This window comes from Zonotrichia leucophrys, chromosome 2 (assembly GCF_028769735.1).
Source record: "Zonotrichia leucophrys gambelii isolate GWCS_2022_RI chromosome 2, RI_Zleu_2.0, whole genome shotgun sequence".
NCBI classification, from domain to species: Eukaryota; Metazoa; Chordata; class Aves; order Passeriformes; family Passerellidae; genus Zonotrichia; species Zonotrichia leucophrys.
The window spans coordinates 26,806,521-26,821,513 of record NC_088171.1 but is presented as its reverse complement, the minus strand read 5'-3'; the positions used below and the strand labels follow the sequence as shown (position 1 = coordinate 26,821,513).

Here is a 14,993-nt window from a genome sequence, read left to right as displayed (position 1 = left end):
ACAGATTGGTGGTATTGAATTCTCCCAGCTCTGACTACAGAAACCAAGTGAGTGGGCTGATTGACCATCTCTAATAGTCTGTCTGTTGTTTGCACATTTTTTTTCTAGAGTGATTTTGTATGTACTTCCAGATGACTGCTAAAACCATTGACTAGCAATGGATAAAACAGTAAGCCTTGCAGATCTAAACTAGAAACACTTCTGCTTTGCAATTACTCCTCCTAACAACGTGTTTTTGACATCTGTTGTCATGTTCCTAATCTATTCAGTATGTTCTTTATAGATGTTACAGTGCTAACTTTTCAGCTGGAAGGCTGTGCAGTGCAAAGTCAAGTTGTTCCTAAACAAATATCTTTACTGAAAAAAAGCTCATAGTTTTATTGAAGAATTAAATTAGCTTTTTTTTTTCAACTAGGTCTGCTTTCCATGAAATCAACAGTAAATTATGAGAGGAGCATTTATTATACTCACATTCTTTTGCTGGATTCCATACTGAATGGCTTTCCATTAATTTTTTGACTGGGAGTAATGGTGATCTACCAGCCCATAGTAACTTACAGTTACTTGAGTCACTCTGTTTAATTATGGTTCTTTGGGTGTATTTTTGTTATAAAGACACAACATTAGGATTTTCCCAGTGTTTTGAAGTTTCACACATTTTGCAATTAATTAGATCAGATATATCTTTGACAATATATTTTAATATATAGGGGAACAAAATCTGACTTATATTTTCTTAGCAGATGTTTTCTAGAATCTCAGTTGCTTAGGGACTGTAAAATATTTCACCATAATATAATGCCTTGTTCTGTCTTTTTCTTCATCACCCCTAAAAGGAACTGAAGTGTTTTGAAATATTTCTAACTGGTCTTCTAAATTTTTCCATCTTCATAAACCAGCAGGTCTGTGCCATTGCTGAGATTCTTTTTCTTGAATCACCCTCTATATTCTAAAGTCATACAGATACAGTGCTTCTAGTGAGGGAGCTGTGTTGCTTCTTAGTTTTCCTCATCAACTAGTTTTACTTCATAACTTCATTTTTTTATCATTTGCTCTGCATTTTCCCTTACTATGCTACAGATGCCTTTAAGATTGCCTCCATCATGTTTACCACTCAACTAAGGCAGGCTTTGGGCAACAGTTGTACCTTTTTCATTACAGAATTGTGGCCATCCGTATCCCACCTGTCATGAACTTCTGAGTTTCTTTTCTCCTCTGCCAGACAGTTTAGAGTTGGGATTTTCCCCTTTAACTTTGTGCATTGTGTTTTTATCAAAATATCATATATATATTAGTTCATATATTTTTATCCCTCTGCTGTCTATGTCTATATAGAGTGTAATCAGATGTGCTCATGGGTTCTTAAATGACCAGCTGATTCTTGTGCTTGGAGCACATTTCTGTCCTAGCAAAGCCTTGTGAAGATAATATACAAACAGCAAGCTGTTCTGTTTCCTTTTGTTCTGAACACACATTGAAGTTTCTCTTGGAAGGGATTGGCAATTCTCTTGAAAGAGTTTGGGATTCAGTTTTTATTTCACAGTAGAGAATTCTATTTCACTTTTCCAGCCTCTTGTATGAGGTTCCAGCAGATGGGCCTTCAGGTTCTAGCAATAATGTGGCCAAGCCCTTCCTTTGTCCTTAGAGATAAAGACTTGATTGTCTAGGAGCTAGATTTTCTCAACAGTTAATAAGGGAGAAAAGGGTATATTCAGCAGTTAACTCATCCTTCATGTTTTGCTGCATGTCTTAAATGGGGTTAATCACCTGAGGGAGGTATCTTTCTCTTCACTGATAAACAGAATCTAGATAATTGTTTTGATTTCATGTGTCATCCAAGAAACTTGCTGAGAATTTAAGCCATGTTTTGTCACCTCTAATAGCCTACAAATCTCAGCTCTACATTTTAATCGTTATTGGTCTTAGTCCATTTATTTCCCTGCAGAGGAGATGCTGTTACTTGTATCCTGACTTGGGGTACCTTGGGTGAAGATTCCTTCTCCCTGTTCCCAGAGTTTGTGTCATGAGGAGGAACACATTGCAAGGAAAGCAGTTTAGAGAGTGATAAGGTCCCAGAACTTTTTTGCACTCTCCTGGCCTAAGTACAAGCCTTTAAAATAAATTTCTGTGCTTCTGGAGGACTGATTGTTGCAGTTGCCTTAGTTGGGTGCCCTCAGCCTGGAGAGGGTAGTGTAGCAGGCAGGGACTCAAAGGAAGATCTCCCACAGGTTATTATCAAGAAACTGGCCTCACTTTGAAGTGCTTGTACCTTGGATCTTTCATTCATTGTGACCAGGCTCATTTTAAACATCATTTAAAACATGAATCCCAACAACCATTGCATGTTGATCCTGTAGTGGTGTTGTTTATAAGCATGGTCTCCTGCCAAGTGCAATTTGACATATTTGTGGATCTCAATTACAGCTGATGATGGCAAGGATGTCATCTCCACATTACAAGGACATTGTAACCACGAGCAGAACTCAGGTGAAGACACTTCAGAAAGCTATCTTTACATGTTTACATACTGATTGTCAGTGTACTGCAGGTCTTATTTTATGGCTTTTAATTTTTCTGTATTTCTCCTTTTTTTTTAGGTGCTATAGATGAGTTATTAGATCTGCAACCTGAAGAAAATGGTATGATATGATTGTGCATGTCTGTTTCATCTGTTTCATTAGCTTTTCAGTCATAGTAGCCAAGTATACTTTTAATTTTAGATCTTAATTTATTTCACAGTCTGAAAGATAGAATGAAATTGTTCAGCTGCAGTATTTAAATAGTGTTAAAGTAAACTCAGCAGAGATGCTATTCCCAGGAATAGTGTCCTGAAGTAAACCTTATTGGGGATAAAATGTTTATACCAAGATTAGGTAGACTGGACTATATCCTATTTGCCAACTGAAGTAGGTTCCATTGTAAACCTTACCCCTCCTATAATATTTCACAAATTTTTCATTTTGGTTTTTTAGTTGTTGTGCTACAACTCTTGGCAATACACTAGTAACCACAAGATTTTGTGCTGAAGATGTACATATCAGAAACAAATAATGTAGTCGTCTTAAAACCATGTAAGAACTGGTGACTTCTTTCAGAGAGAGAGTTAATTACATCCACAGTGGTGTCCTTCTACTTCTGTGAGATCCCTAGCAGCTGAAGAGGATGTGCTGTTTTACCAGATAACATATGAAATATCTGGGTTAAAATTTTATAAGTTTTCCTAAGAAGTTAGAGTGTTGTCTGTAATTTTTCAATTGCTTTTCACTCATACATCTCAGAAGAATGAGTTAAAAAAACTTCAACAACCAAAACAATTGTGGCAACTCAAAAAGCAAATGAAGCAAAGAAAAAAATCCCTTTGTGTGGTTTAGTCAGTCAGACTGAGAGCATTTGGGGTGTTTATAGCACTGCCGTCGTGGTAGGTAAGGACATTTGCAAACACCTTGACTTTGGATTTGCCATGGGCAGTGTCTTGCACTGGGGGGGAAATTATCCATGTGGAGAATCACCCATGAAGGCAGGCACCAGGAAAGTTCCTCAGCTGTCTGCAGAAGCAGCCCTAATCTGTGAATAGATAAGGTAACAATAACTTCTTTACTGTGGTTAATAAAAAGATCCGTGTGTGTCTGATAGCGGCATTTTTTTCTTCTGGTTTTCTTCTTATTCAGTTCCATTCCTTGTTGGGCCTTCCTAGTGGAGATACAGATAATACATACAATTATTGCTCATACAAGCTGAGCTCTGTCACTTAGAACACTTTTCTTTACTTAAGCAGTGAAATTAATGCAAAAACTTCTGTGGGGGTTCTGCATTGGCTAAGGTTGGCTATGGCACTGTTACAATAGCAGCCTTTCACCCCAATTTTACACATTAGCTAGCTTTAGGTTAATGAATATTGTACTGTTTTAAGTGGAGCAGTATAGGTAGAGGTACTCTTTCACATGTGTTTCAGAAGGAAGTCTTTATCATGTGTTGCCAATCATGTACTGTTGTAAATATTTTTAGTTTCTCTTCCCTTTTTTGTTTAACAGCAACAAAACGAGGTAAGTTTATAAAGGAGTTATGAGCATTGCTACAGACTTGTTCAAACAGAGCAGAAAGAATATAGTCACATTGTTCTTTCAGTGTTTTAATGCAAGGTTTGGATTTTTTTCATGGGCATGTATAAGGGCTGCATGTGCAGACAGAAAAAAAGATTTTGACTGAAAATGGCTAGTGAAAACAGAAACAGGAAAAGAAATAATAGAAGATTTATGGGTAAAGTGAGAAAGTCCCTATCATTCTAGTAATCTAGCAGAGATACCACATGAGTAATATCTCGGTAAGCAATGCTGGTTTCTAGATAACCTTTATTGCAAACAAGAGTAAAAGCTGCTGCTGCTTACTCAGAGCAGCCTGAGCCTGAACACACCCTGTCCTGCCCTGCTGCACAGTCCCCACAGGAAGATCAGGAAGATTGCTGAGCCACGAAATGTGTCACTCCTCAGATTTCTGGTGGCTCTACACCCTGCAGCAAGACCTGGCTGCTCTTCACATGTAAAGCTTTATGCTGTATTTGCTGCTAAAGTCAAGATGGGTCTCCTGCAATGGTTCCCCAGATGGAGAGAGCTTGTCTCTGAGCTGTGCTGCTGCATTTGTTCCGTTCAGGGCACTTGTGGTTACCTGTGGGGCTGGTGCTCTGTCGTAGCAGGGCTGCTACAGATGCTGCTCCCTTTGCATCTCCCCTGCAAGTTCATGAAGGGGCTTCCTGAGAGCAGCTTTGAGGTGGTGATGCCCCATGGAGCTCAGGGTTCTTAGGAGTCTGAAATACCAGGTGTGTTTCCCCTATGGGTGGATTTACCCCTCTGTCTTACCTGCTGAATAACCTGGGGGAATTGGAGGTACTTGGACAATGTTAATATTCTTTGCTCTTTATCTGAAATGAGAAAACAGCCTGAAAATTCTTAAGAACAAATTGTTTTCTGTTGTATTTTAGTTATAGTCTAGGGAGAACATCTAGAGAATTGACGTCTTTCTAATGTTTCTATTTCTAATTTTTAGGCCCTGTCAGGGAGTACAGAGGTATATCAAAATGTGAGTTAGAAAGGAGTTGAATCTCACAGCTGACTTCAGTAATGAATAAAATCATTTTAATTTGTGTTGGTTTATTTGTTTCTTAGTACGTAGGTGTGTGCGCTGACGCATGAGCCTATTTTAAAACACAGTTTTGTGCTTTTTTTCCTCCTCTGACTCAACTTCAACCATTTAATTATAAATTATTACAGCTGTTGCCAGGAAACTTTTCTGAGAAGGCTGTTGAGTTTCAGTAAAATGGCCTGTTGCAGACACTTGCTACTGTCAGTCTTTTATCCCAACCCAAAGGGGTTAAAAGCATTTTATAAGTTGAATATAAGTTGGAGAGCTCAGCTGATCTACCAAAACTTTGGAAAACTGAAGTTGCTTCTGTGCCTTACCACAAGTTTGAAACAAGCATAATTAAGATGAACTGATCTGGATTTCAGGAATGTAACATTATCAGCCTTGTTAACCACCATTTTTGTCATCTGCAGATTTCCACAGTGGAGCTCCAAATGCTTACAAGTAAAATAATTTTACTTGTAAGGGTCTTGGGGGTCCTTGATAGTTCTTTAACTCTCAGAATGCTTTGGGAAACAATAATGATCCTGGTTACCAGTTTCATGTATTTTATGTAACTATTTACCATTTCAAAAATAGGAAAAAATTGGTTTTGAGGAGCAGTGGCTCAAGTGATCTAAGAGCTTCTTCAGCTGCAGTTCTGGTGCTGGAAAAACTAGCACAGGGAATGAGAAGGAAAGTGAGCCCCAATTATTTCTCAGCAGCTTATGAGAAGAAAAAAAATACTACAGCGTTCGTCAGCATAGAAATCTAACTCTGTGTGATAGACTAACCTTTTTGATGGGGAAATACCCCAATAATTCAAGCATAGATCAGAAGGTCATAAGGGAGATCTTAAGTCCCCAAGACTTACTTTTTTTTAGTTTATACCAATCTGGATTTTTTTGAGACTTTCATATAGTGTTTTAAGAAGCAACATAAAAGTAGTATTTTCCAATTATTTAAATATTAGACTGTGTAATGATTTTGGTGCGTTTAATAGATTTTTAAGCACAGTTGTAATAATATTTTCAATGAGAAGCAAGTGCTAACAGCAGTGAGGTTATCTAAGATGATGAAGGAATTATTTGTTGCATAAGGTATAAACCCAGATGTCCAAGAGAATTGAGTCTAAAAAAGAAAATAAATGTTCATGCAAAAATATTCCATTTCACTTAACATACCTAGTCTAGATTGGATATGTTTTTAAAAGTTCTTTATTTACTTTGTCTTAAAAAAATATTTATCTTGACTCTCTTGTTCTGAGACAGCTTCAAAGGAAAAGTTTGTGAGATCCTTGGAGCCAGAAGTTGGTGATAAGGATGACATGGTATTACTAAATGAGATCCTCAACGCCTCCTCCCTGGATGAGGGGGAGTTCAGCAAGGAGTGGACAGCTGTTTTTGGGCAGGCTGCTGATCTCACCATGAACTCTTCAGCTAGAGATGGGGAGAGCACCTCGTCATCTGCAGTACCAGCACCCTCGGGATACTTACCCTCACAGCTGCTAGACCAAAACATGAATGACTTGCAGTCATCCTTACATGGTGAGAGTTCATCTTGTTCTGTCACTATGTTGGGGTTAGGGCTTGGAGTGTGGATTTCTGGTATGTAGAAGTGTGGTGAGAGTTTATATTGTGCCATGGCTGCAGAAATTGTACCTGAAATTAAAGCAGAGTATGGCCTAGTGAAAAAACACGAGTGACTTATTTGTTTTTTTAGCCCTTCTCATTCAGTGTTTGAATGAAGTACCAAAACCTAAAGTCAAGATTACTGTCATAAATGAGTTAATTTAATTTTTTGAAATCTTCTTTGAGATCTTTAGAACCTTGAGATATTTTTTATTCCTGAAACAGAAAATGTGTTTGAGTGGGTTTTTTCTGATTGAATCACAACTGCTGTCTCTATTAAGGGGTCAAGGAACCAAAAATGATTATTTTGTCTGGGGATACTGTTTTTAAACCATGAAGTGAAAATCAGTTGCATTCTTTTTTTCTTTTTTTTTTTTTTTCCCAAGCATCCTATACATTGGATGTAGGGATCGGATGGATGGGTCGGGTAGAATGAGTTGTCTTATCATGTTAGCCATACAGGTGGATTTCTCTTGCAGGCTAGTTACTGATGCAACTCTCTCTCCCCCCTCTTTCTTCTGTGCTGTTAACTCTCTCACTTTTCCAAGCTACAGCGGGGGAGAAGAAAAGAGGGGAACTAGGGCAGATCTTTCCTGCTGCTGCTTTGGCCTTGAGGAAGGAAGAGAGGGAGGAAGGCAGGCTGTGATAAGCAGCCAGCAGCACCCACCTTTGTGCTCCTTGCAGTCTGGCTGGGTCTTCTGCAGGGCTTTGCAAGCTGGAGGGGACCTTGCCTTTTTGGGCCCTGTCCCAAGTCATTTAAATCTCACTTGGGGAAGAGAAATACTGGAAACAGTAGCAGGCTGATCCTGTCCTGGAGACTATTTCTTGGAACCTTTGCAACTGGAAGAGTCATACATGAGGTAAAATGACCTCTGACATTTTGGCAGGAATTAGAAAGTCAGATTTACTTTATAATTAATACAGTAACTACCAGCACCCCTAAAGCGAGATAGCTTGGTTCATTGGCTTCAGCACTTGGATGAAAAATGGGAGAATGACATTTGTAATGATGCACAGGTTTAGATGTAGCTTTATAAGGTTTTTAAGCAAATTTCTAAAAATCGCAACAGAAATATTATGAGATTGATTTTTTCCCACAGCTTTACATGTTTTTTAATATATTTTACATTCCAGTGCAATTTCCATTTTTAAATGTAAATGTGTTTTTAAAGAAAAAGTATGTTTTAGGCATAAATAGCAAGCAGAGTTGTGCATCCTTTCTGATGTGGCTGTTAACTTTCATGTGCACTGGCATTGGGTGCAGTGTTAGAGAATTCAAAATCAGAATTCAGTAATGTTGCATTCAAGGAACAGTAGAAATGAAAAATCAATTCCAGTCAACATGATAGTCCAAAATCTTTTTGAGTAAACAAAATAATAAAGCGTAAAATATGTGGATGTTTTCAAATGGGTTTCCAAGGTTTTGGCAGAAGATTGTGATAATTTATGTACCAGCACTTGAAAAGTCAGGGTTAATCAGCTGAGTGATTGTATGTGAAAATAATCTTTCTAAATGTTTTGTTTCTTGTTTTAGCTTTCTAAATATTTCCAAGATTTTGTTTCCTATTTTTTAACAGAAGGTGAAATTTGGTCCATTTTATATCTTGTAAAAGCTCAGCTTTAATATTAAACTGCATTTCATTTCACTTCACAACTTTTCTTTCAGAATTTGACCTTATCATTAAATATGAGAAGAGAGACTTTTTTTTTTTTTAATACTAACTGGAGTATAAGCATATCCAGACATACAAGATGGAAATATTAAAATATATGAATTATATTTTTACTGAGGACTTGTGATACACCTCCTGCATTTATTTCCCTGACTGGTAGGATTGCTTAATAATTATTCAGTGTGAGGTGCTACACTGGAGCCTCAATGTTCCATACTTCCTGTGTGAATTTGGCCTTAAGACCATAAAGATTCTTAAAACTCACATGCTTAACTTTAAGCACATTAACTTTTCTATTAACTTCAGTGGGATTACTTACTTATTTTATGTTAAGCACGCTCATAAATCTTTGGGGCTTTGTTTTCTCTCTGCCTCAGATCTTAATCTGTAAAACAGGCACAATGCTATGCAGGTTATAAACTGTTAGGGTCAGGAATTCCCAGCTCAGAGTTTTCTCTGGCTGTATTTGTAGGCAGGATCCAGCACAATGGGACTCTGAATTGCTATGGGGCTACCAGGTGCTGGTTTAAAATACATTTAAATGTGTGTGTAAATATAATAGAAACAAAGCATGTTCCCAGTATGTCTTTTAGATTCTCCTCCAGGTACAGCTCGGCAGTTCAGTTGCCTTTCTCCTTTTTCAGAGGGAGCATTGGCTTTCTCTTTTCATGATGTTTATGGCCTCATTTACTCATTCATACCATTAAGGGCCCCTCTTTATCTTCCCTACATGTCCATGTATTCTAGTTCATAAGCAAATGCACAGCTCACAATTTCCTATTCTAAATTTAATCATTGCAGTGTTGGTGAAGATGCTTGCTGAACAGCAAGTGTTTGGTTTCCTTGCTGTCTTGGCAATAACCTTTTGTCTGGTCATGTAACAAAGCCATCCTGTGAACAGGCAAACCAAAACAGGCTTAGGGCCAACAGCTGCTTTCAAACTGATAGGCTGTGGTTTGCTTTTGAAAGGCAGAGTTGTTCTCTGTAGCTCACTGAAAATTTAATTCATTAAAGTATTTCATACAAATTCTGCGTCAGTCTTTCCCAGTACGTTCATAAATCAGTAATTTCATTATGAAAGCATCACATACTTTCTGGAGTGTATTTGGTTGGATTTTTTGTTGCTGTTGTTAGGTGGCTCTTGTTCTCTGAGTGAGCTACCTGCATTTCAGTAAATGGCAGCCAGGCCACAGCATCTCTCATGGATGTGCTGCCTACCAGGCTTAGTCCAGGGACTCCAAAGGAGGGAGGGCTCCAGAGGAGTTCACTGTCTGAAGTGTTTTGCTCCCTGACCTGCCAGGCACACCAGTGTACAGGAACGTCAGTGATGTCGATGGGAGCCACTTCCTGATTTTTCTGAAGTCATGGGACTTGCACAGACAGTTTCTGGCAGAGCTCCCATTCATTTCTATCAGATTTGACCCTCTTTATTTAAGCAGCTGAATTTACCTGTTGTCATTGATTGCTATATCAAACACTTTCTCACAATGCATCTCCAAGCACACAAAAGCCTTGCAGTCTACTGTAGTTGTGTATAATGTCCTCTGCCATTCTTGTTTGTAACACAAGCAGAGAAAATGCCTGAAAAGTATGTCATTCTGCAGGGGTCATGCCATGCTTTCCATTATTATCATTCAGATTTGCTTATTTGAAAGATTAAACTCTAAGACCTCACTTTCAGAGGGCAGAAGCTGGCTCACAAGCCTTTATCACCTTTGTCTAGAGCAAATACATGTGAGCACTCTGCATCCAGATTTTGAAGAAGTTTTTGGTTCGTTTCCTTAGAGATACAGAGGATGTTTGTGGCTTTAAATTTCCTTCCTAATTCATGTGATTTTACAGAAAAACTCTTCTTGCCTCTTTTTATAACATAGCTTGGCTTCAGGCCTTTTATAGGCAAGGTAAGATCAGAGAGGGATGAGAATAATCCACTGAGAGAGAAAGGGCTGATGTGACTGATGTGGTTGTTGCATTACCCGTTGGGATGCTGGGTGCCAGTATCTGACAGGGCTCCCAAAAGAGCAGAAAGTAAGGGGAGGAAGGACAAAAAGAGTAAAAAAGGATGTGAAAGCAGGCACTTGTAGAAAAAAAGAGACTGAATAAGGGAAATGGTAGCTGGGTGCATAGATGAGCATTCTGTTTGTGATACTGCCAAATTAGATGCATAATTGACCAGGCCAAACTTAAAGGATAAATTAATTAAATTAGAAATACTATCTCCAGTCCTCTAAATGTAATAAAGCACATGAATTTAAATATCTTAAGTAAGGGACAAAAATATTGGTTTTTTTCTAATATGTTTCTGAAGTATACTACCCCTAGTTCATTTTGCCAGCCTGTTCATCTGGCCTTATTAACTTATTTATCATTACTTTTTTGTGGATATGGAATATGCATGTAAGAACAAAAAAACTATTTCACTTTTTCCTGTGTAGTTGCTCTCTTCTTGCTGAGAATCTCCTTTCAAATAAAGATAAAAAAAATAAATAGTCCATTAAAATGTAGTTTTAAATTAACTTGAAGTAATTAATTTTGAATTTAATTCTTCAGTGTTTTGCAATGAATTATCTTTTTTTTCCAGAATTACTTCAAAATTAACTAAAAAATTTAGGGTCTGTTTTTTCTGGAACAATGGATGAAATGAAAGTATTTGGACTTAGAAAAAATGTTTATTATTTGTGGTGGTATTTCTATCCAAATGTAAGTGATTCTTTTCCCTACAGCTGTGTTGGACCTGATTACTGAACTGGCTTTTCTGTAAATGGGTATTAACTGTGATTCAATAAGAGAAACAAAAATATTTCCAGGTGAAAGGTTTGAAAAGAGTATAGTTGCCTGAAGCTGGAGATGATGAAAGTGACCTAGAGATACTCTCTTGTAAAGGGCGTTGCTCCTGTGCAGGCCTGAGTGCTGACTTTGTGTGTGCAAGGACAGGCACAAATGGCCATAAATGAGCACTCTGCTCCTCTGTCTGATGCTGCCAGACACTGGGGGTTGGAGCTAACAAAGTAACTCCTCATGCTAACGCTGCTCTACTGCTGAATTGTAGGATGGGCAGCCAGCAGTGTGAGCCCACCATCAATACCACAGCCAGCACAGAAACCACACAGCCTGAATGTGAGTGATGACAAGACGCCTGTGAAAGGTGATACTTGGCTTTTCCTTTTTAGCTCTTGTATCTTGTGTAGTGTCTCATGTCTCCCCAGTTACTGTGGTAACAAAACTTATTTTTGTAGTAGCTACAGCTCAATCTTGTGCTCCCTGATCACTGTTTCACCTTTATTAGGTGTGTGGTATGTGTGTGTATGTATGTTTTTAGTAGGCTTAGTGCTAATCTCATGTCAGAAGAGCAATTTACTAAATAAGAAAGGAATTGCACCTACAGTTTCTTCTACCTACTTAAATTTAGACTCACACAGAACAACATCTGCATGCACTTTGAGCTAAACAATGTTTTTAAGTTCTAAGATTCAGCATTGTGGTTAAAATACAGGCTGCTGATAAGGCAGAAGAGCCCTAATTGTAAATATTTTTGATAAACATACAAGATACCAGTATTCATCTGTGTAAAATGTAATTCAGTTGTTGCAACTGAGCCAAGAGTGTATAGTCCTGCCATCTACTGAGACAATGGCCTGCTGATTTTTGACCAGGATTTCCTGCATAAGTGAACCAGTTGAATTATGTTGAATTCTGTCACCAGTTTGTAGCCAGTTCTGTGCATTCGCATTTGATGATACAGAAGAAAGGGGTGATATGTATTCCTTCCCCTGAAATTTTTCAGCTTAGCAGAAAAAACAAAAAAGAGGATTAAGGTGTTTTGGAAACTGTTTTGGAAATCAGTGTGATTGTGCAGCCACAGGACTGGCACCAGCAAAAGGAATGGCCTTCACCTATTTGAAAATCTGTGGTTCTGAAAGTGGCAGGAGTGTCATGCCAGGGAGAGCCTGTTTTGTCTGTAAATTCTTTGTGTTGCAAAGAAAGCTTTCATGTGCCATTATCTCTCTGAGAGAATAGCATATCTTATTTCACTATCAATATAATACATGTTGGGCATAGGGCCACAAACAAAAAGCAAGTGGAGATGTACCTTCTTCATAGCAGCCAAAGTTGTTACTGCTTTAAGCTGAACATCTGCCCAGCTGGAATAAAAGCAGTCAGATAAACTCTGTTAAATACATATATCATTGTGGACACAGAGGTACAATAGTCCAGCTGCTATTGGATATAGTCCCTATTCACATTTTGTCTATATCCATCAGAATTAAACTAGAAGCTGTCCTGGGGACTGCCTATCAAATATAACCCCTCTCTTTCTCTCTCCAGCCAGTGCCTTTCCATTAAAACTTCATTCCAGATGAGTAATGACCTTGTTGGTTGCATACCAACAAGGTGCATAGGGGAGACAGAACAGTCACATGAATTGGATTTAGGCAAAGGAATTTAGTCCTCTAAGAGAGCTTGAAAGCAAAATTTGCCTTCACTTTCCTTTTGCTTGTTTGCAGGCATGCAGAGGCACACTCAAATACCTTTTATGAAACAACGTTAGATAGAGTGAGATTGTTTCTATTTCTAGTTAAAGTGTTCCTGTACTTATCATGGCAGGAGCCTTATAAAATGCATAGCAGACATGTAAAACACTCATTCTTACTAAAGTTCTATGTTCTGACAAAGATAGTGTTTTTAAATGCAATCACTTATTCTGATTTTCTTGTCAGAATACTCTTGGTAATAAATTAAACAATAGCATGGCATTTTTTTGACCTCAGTCAAACATTCAGTCAGTTTTATTTTGAAATAGCTGACAAGTCTGTGCATTTCTTTTTTCTTTCTTTTTTTCTCTTTCTTTCCAGAATCTACAAAGAATGCTAAAGACTTGACTGCTTGGTTCAGTCTCTTTGCTGACCTGGACCCGTTATCCAATCCTGATGCTGTTGGGAAAACTGATAAAGAACATGAATTGCTTAATGCATGAGTCAGCTGCCTCTGGTAACTCACATTCTTCCCTTCATCAACATAATTTTGGAGTTTAGAAAAACTAAATGAAAATTAGTATGCTGTTGTGAAAATATAAAGTATGTGCCATGATAATAAAACTAAAGGGAATTAATCCCTTTTTCTATAGGTACAGTTATTTGCTCTTGTTTTGTATAAAGAGTTCGCATTTATTTTCTATGTGGACTTACAAAAATGAGGTTAAGAATTAGGGCAGATTTCTTGCCAAAATAGATTGTCTGCTGAAACACTGTCTTTGCCTGGGGTGATGTGGAGCTAACACCGAAGTGAAATACAAATTGCAAACCTATTTTTTTATAATGTTTCTTGAGTAAATTAAAAAAAAATCATGTAACTGAAGAGGCTGCATGAGTCAAACATCTATCATGTATATAATATATCTATTACTGCTATGTTAAAGATGTCAACTAAATTTGTTTTGTTAGTACTCACAGTTGAAAAACCTGTGCTGGAGCTAAATATTGAAGAAGTAAATTTGGGTCTGTGCAGCCATAGAAATTGTGCCCTTCCCAATCTAACTTATTTGACAAATTGCACTACATAAACATAAAGAGAAGTCATGCCCAGGAGGCTTCTTTTTCTGAGTTTTTTCTCCATTGCACCAACAGAATTCGCACTTGTTTGCAGAAGTTTCTTGGAACGGATGCTTTGCCATGCCTTCAATCCATTTCTGTTTCTGTTCTGAGAATTTTTCATCCAGTTTTATTTCTGAAGCATGTGTTACTTTAAGCTTGTTGTGACATTAACTCTTTAATAAAATGATTTTGACAAAAACCACAACTTTATTCCCACTAGAGTGCTGTTGTGCTGTTGAATTGATACATAACAAACATCTGAAGATAAAAGATGACCGGTTTGTGGACAGTACTGAACCCTTTGTTTCTGAATAGTAATCCAGAAGGAAGGACAGTGAGAAAATATGAACTCAAGGTGATGTCCCTTTGCTTCCCCTCAAAAGAAGGGGAAAAGGCTCATAGAATCATAAAGGTTGGCAATGGCCTCCAGGACTACTGAGTGCAACCTTGGAACAAACAGTTCCCCTGCCAGCTAAACCACAGCACTCAGTGCCATGTCTGGTTGTCTTTTGAACACTTCCAGGCACTCCATTGCCTTCCTGGGCAGCCCATCCCAATGCCTGACCCTCCCCTTCAGAGGAGAAATTCTTCCATATGTCCAACCTGGACATCCCCTGAGGATGTGTCACTAGCCAGTAAAGATCACAAGCTCTATGTACTGTACAGGACCCACTCTACAATTTATTATATTCAGCCTTTTTTCATTTGCTTGATTTTCCCTTCACGCTGGTGAAGTGTTTTCACAACCTGTACACTCAGTTAATCCCTGTTTCATGGTCTAATAGGTAACTAAGTACCTGAAAATAACTATATAAATGTACAAGTTCACTGACTTGGCCAACTTCTTGAGTGCAGCATAACATTGTTGGATGTGTGCACTGATCAGCAGTAATGTGGTTTTGGTACCTCCTATCTAAAAAGCCACATGCTAGCAGTGGATGTGAGGTTGGACTGACCAGAGTTCACCAGGCTCAACCCTTGGC

At 38.1% G+C, this 14,993-nt stretch overlaps 1 protein-coding gene across 7 annotated transcripts in view; it reads left to right on the top strand.

The window, feature by feature from the left end:
* ICA1 (islet cell autoantigen 1) overlaps positions 1 to 14,215 on the top strand; it is a 66,114-nt gene extending 51,899 nt beyond the window's left edge. For 2 of the 7 annotated variants that reach the window (XM_064704380.1, XM_064704381.1), the window contains exons 13-17: positions 2,425 to 2,487; positions 2,598 to 2,639; positions 6,387 to 6,662; positions 11,469 to 11,564; positions 13,273 to 14,215. In XM_064704380.1, the coding sequence (XP_064560450.1) occupies positions 2,425 to 2,487; positions 2,598 to 2,639; positions 6,387 to 6,662; positions 11,469 to 11,564; positions 13,273 to 13,394 (599 nt within the window). In that variant the 3' untranslated portion in view covers positions 13,395 to 14,215. The remainder of the gene's footprint in view (positions 1 to 2,424; positions 2,488 to 2,597; positions 2,640 to 6,386; positions 6,663 to 11,468; positions 11,565 to 13,272) is intronic. The other 5 variants (XM_064704384.1, XM_064704385.1, XM_064704382.1 and 2 more) reach the window with 4 other exon arrangements.
* Positions 14,216 to 14,993: the final 778 nt, after the last annotated feature.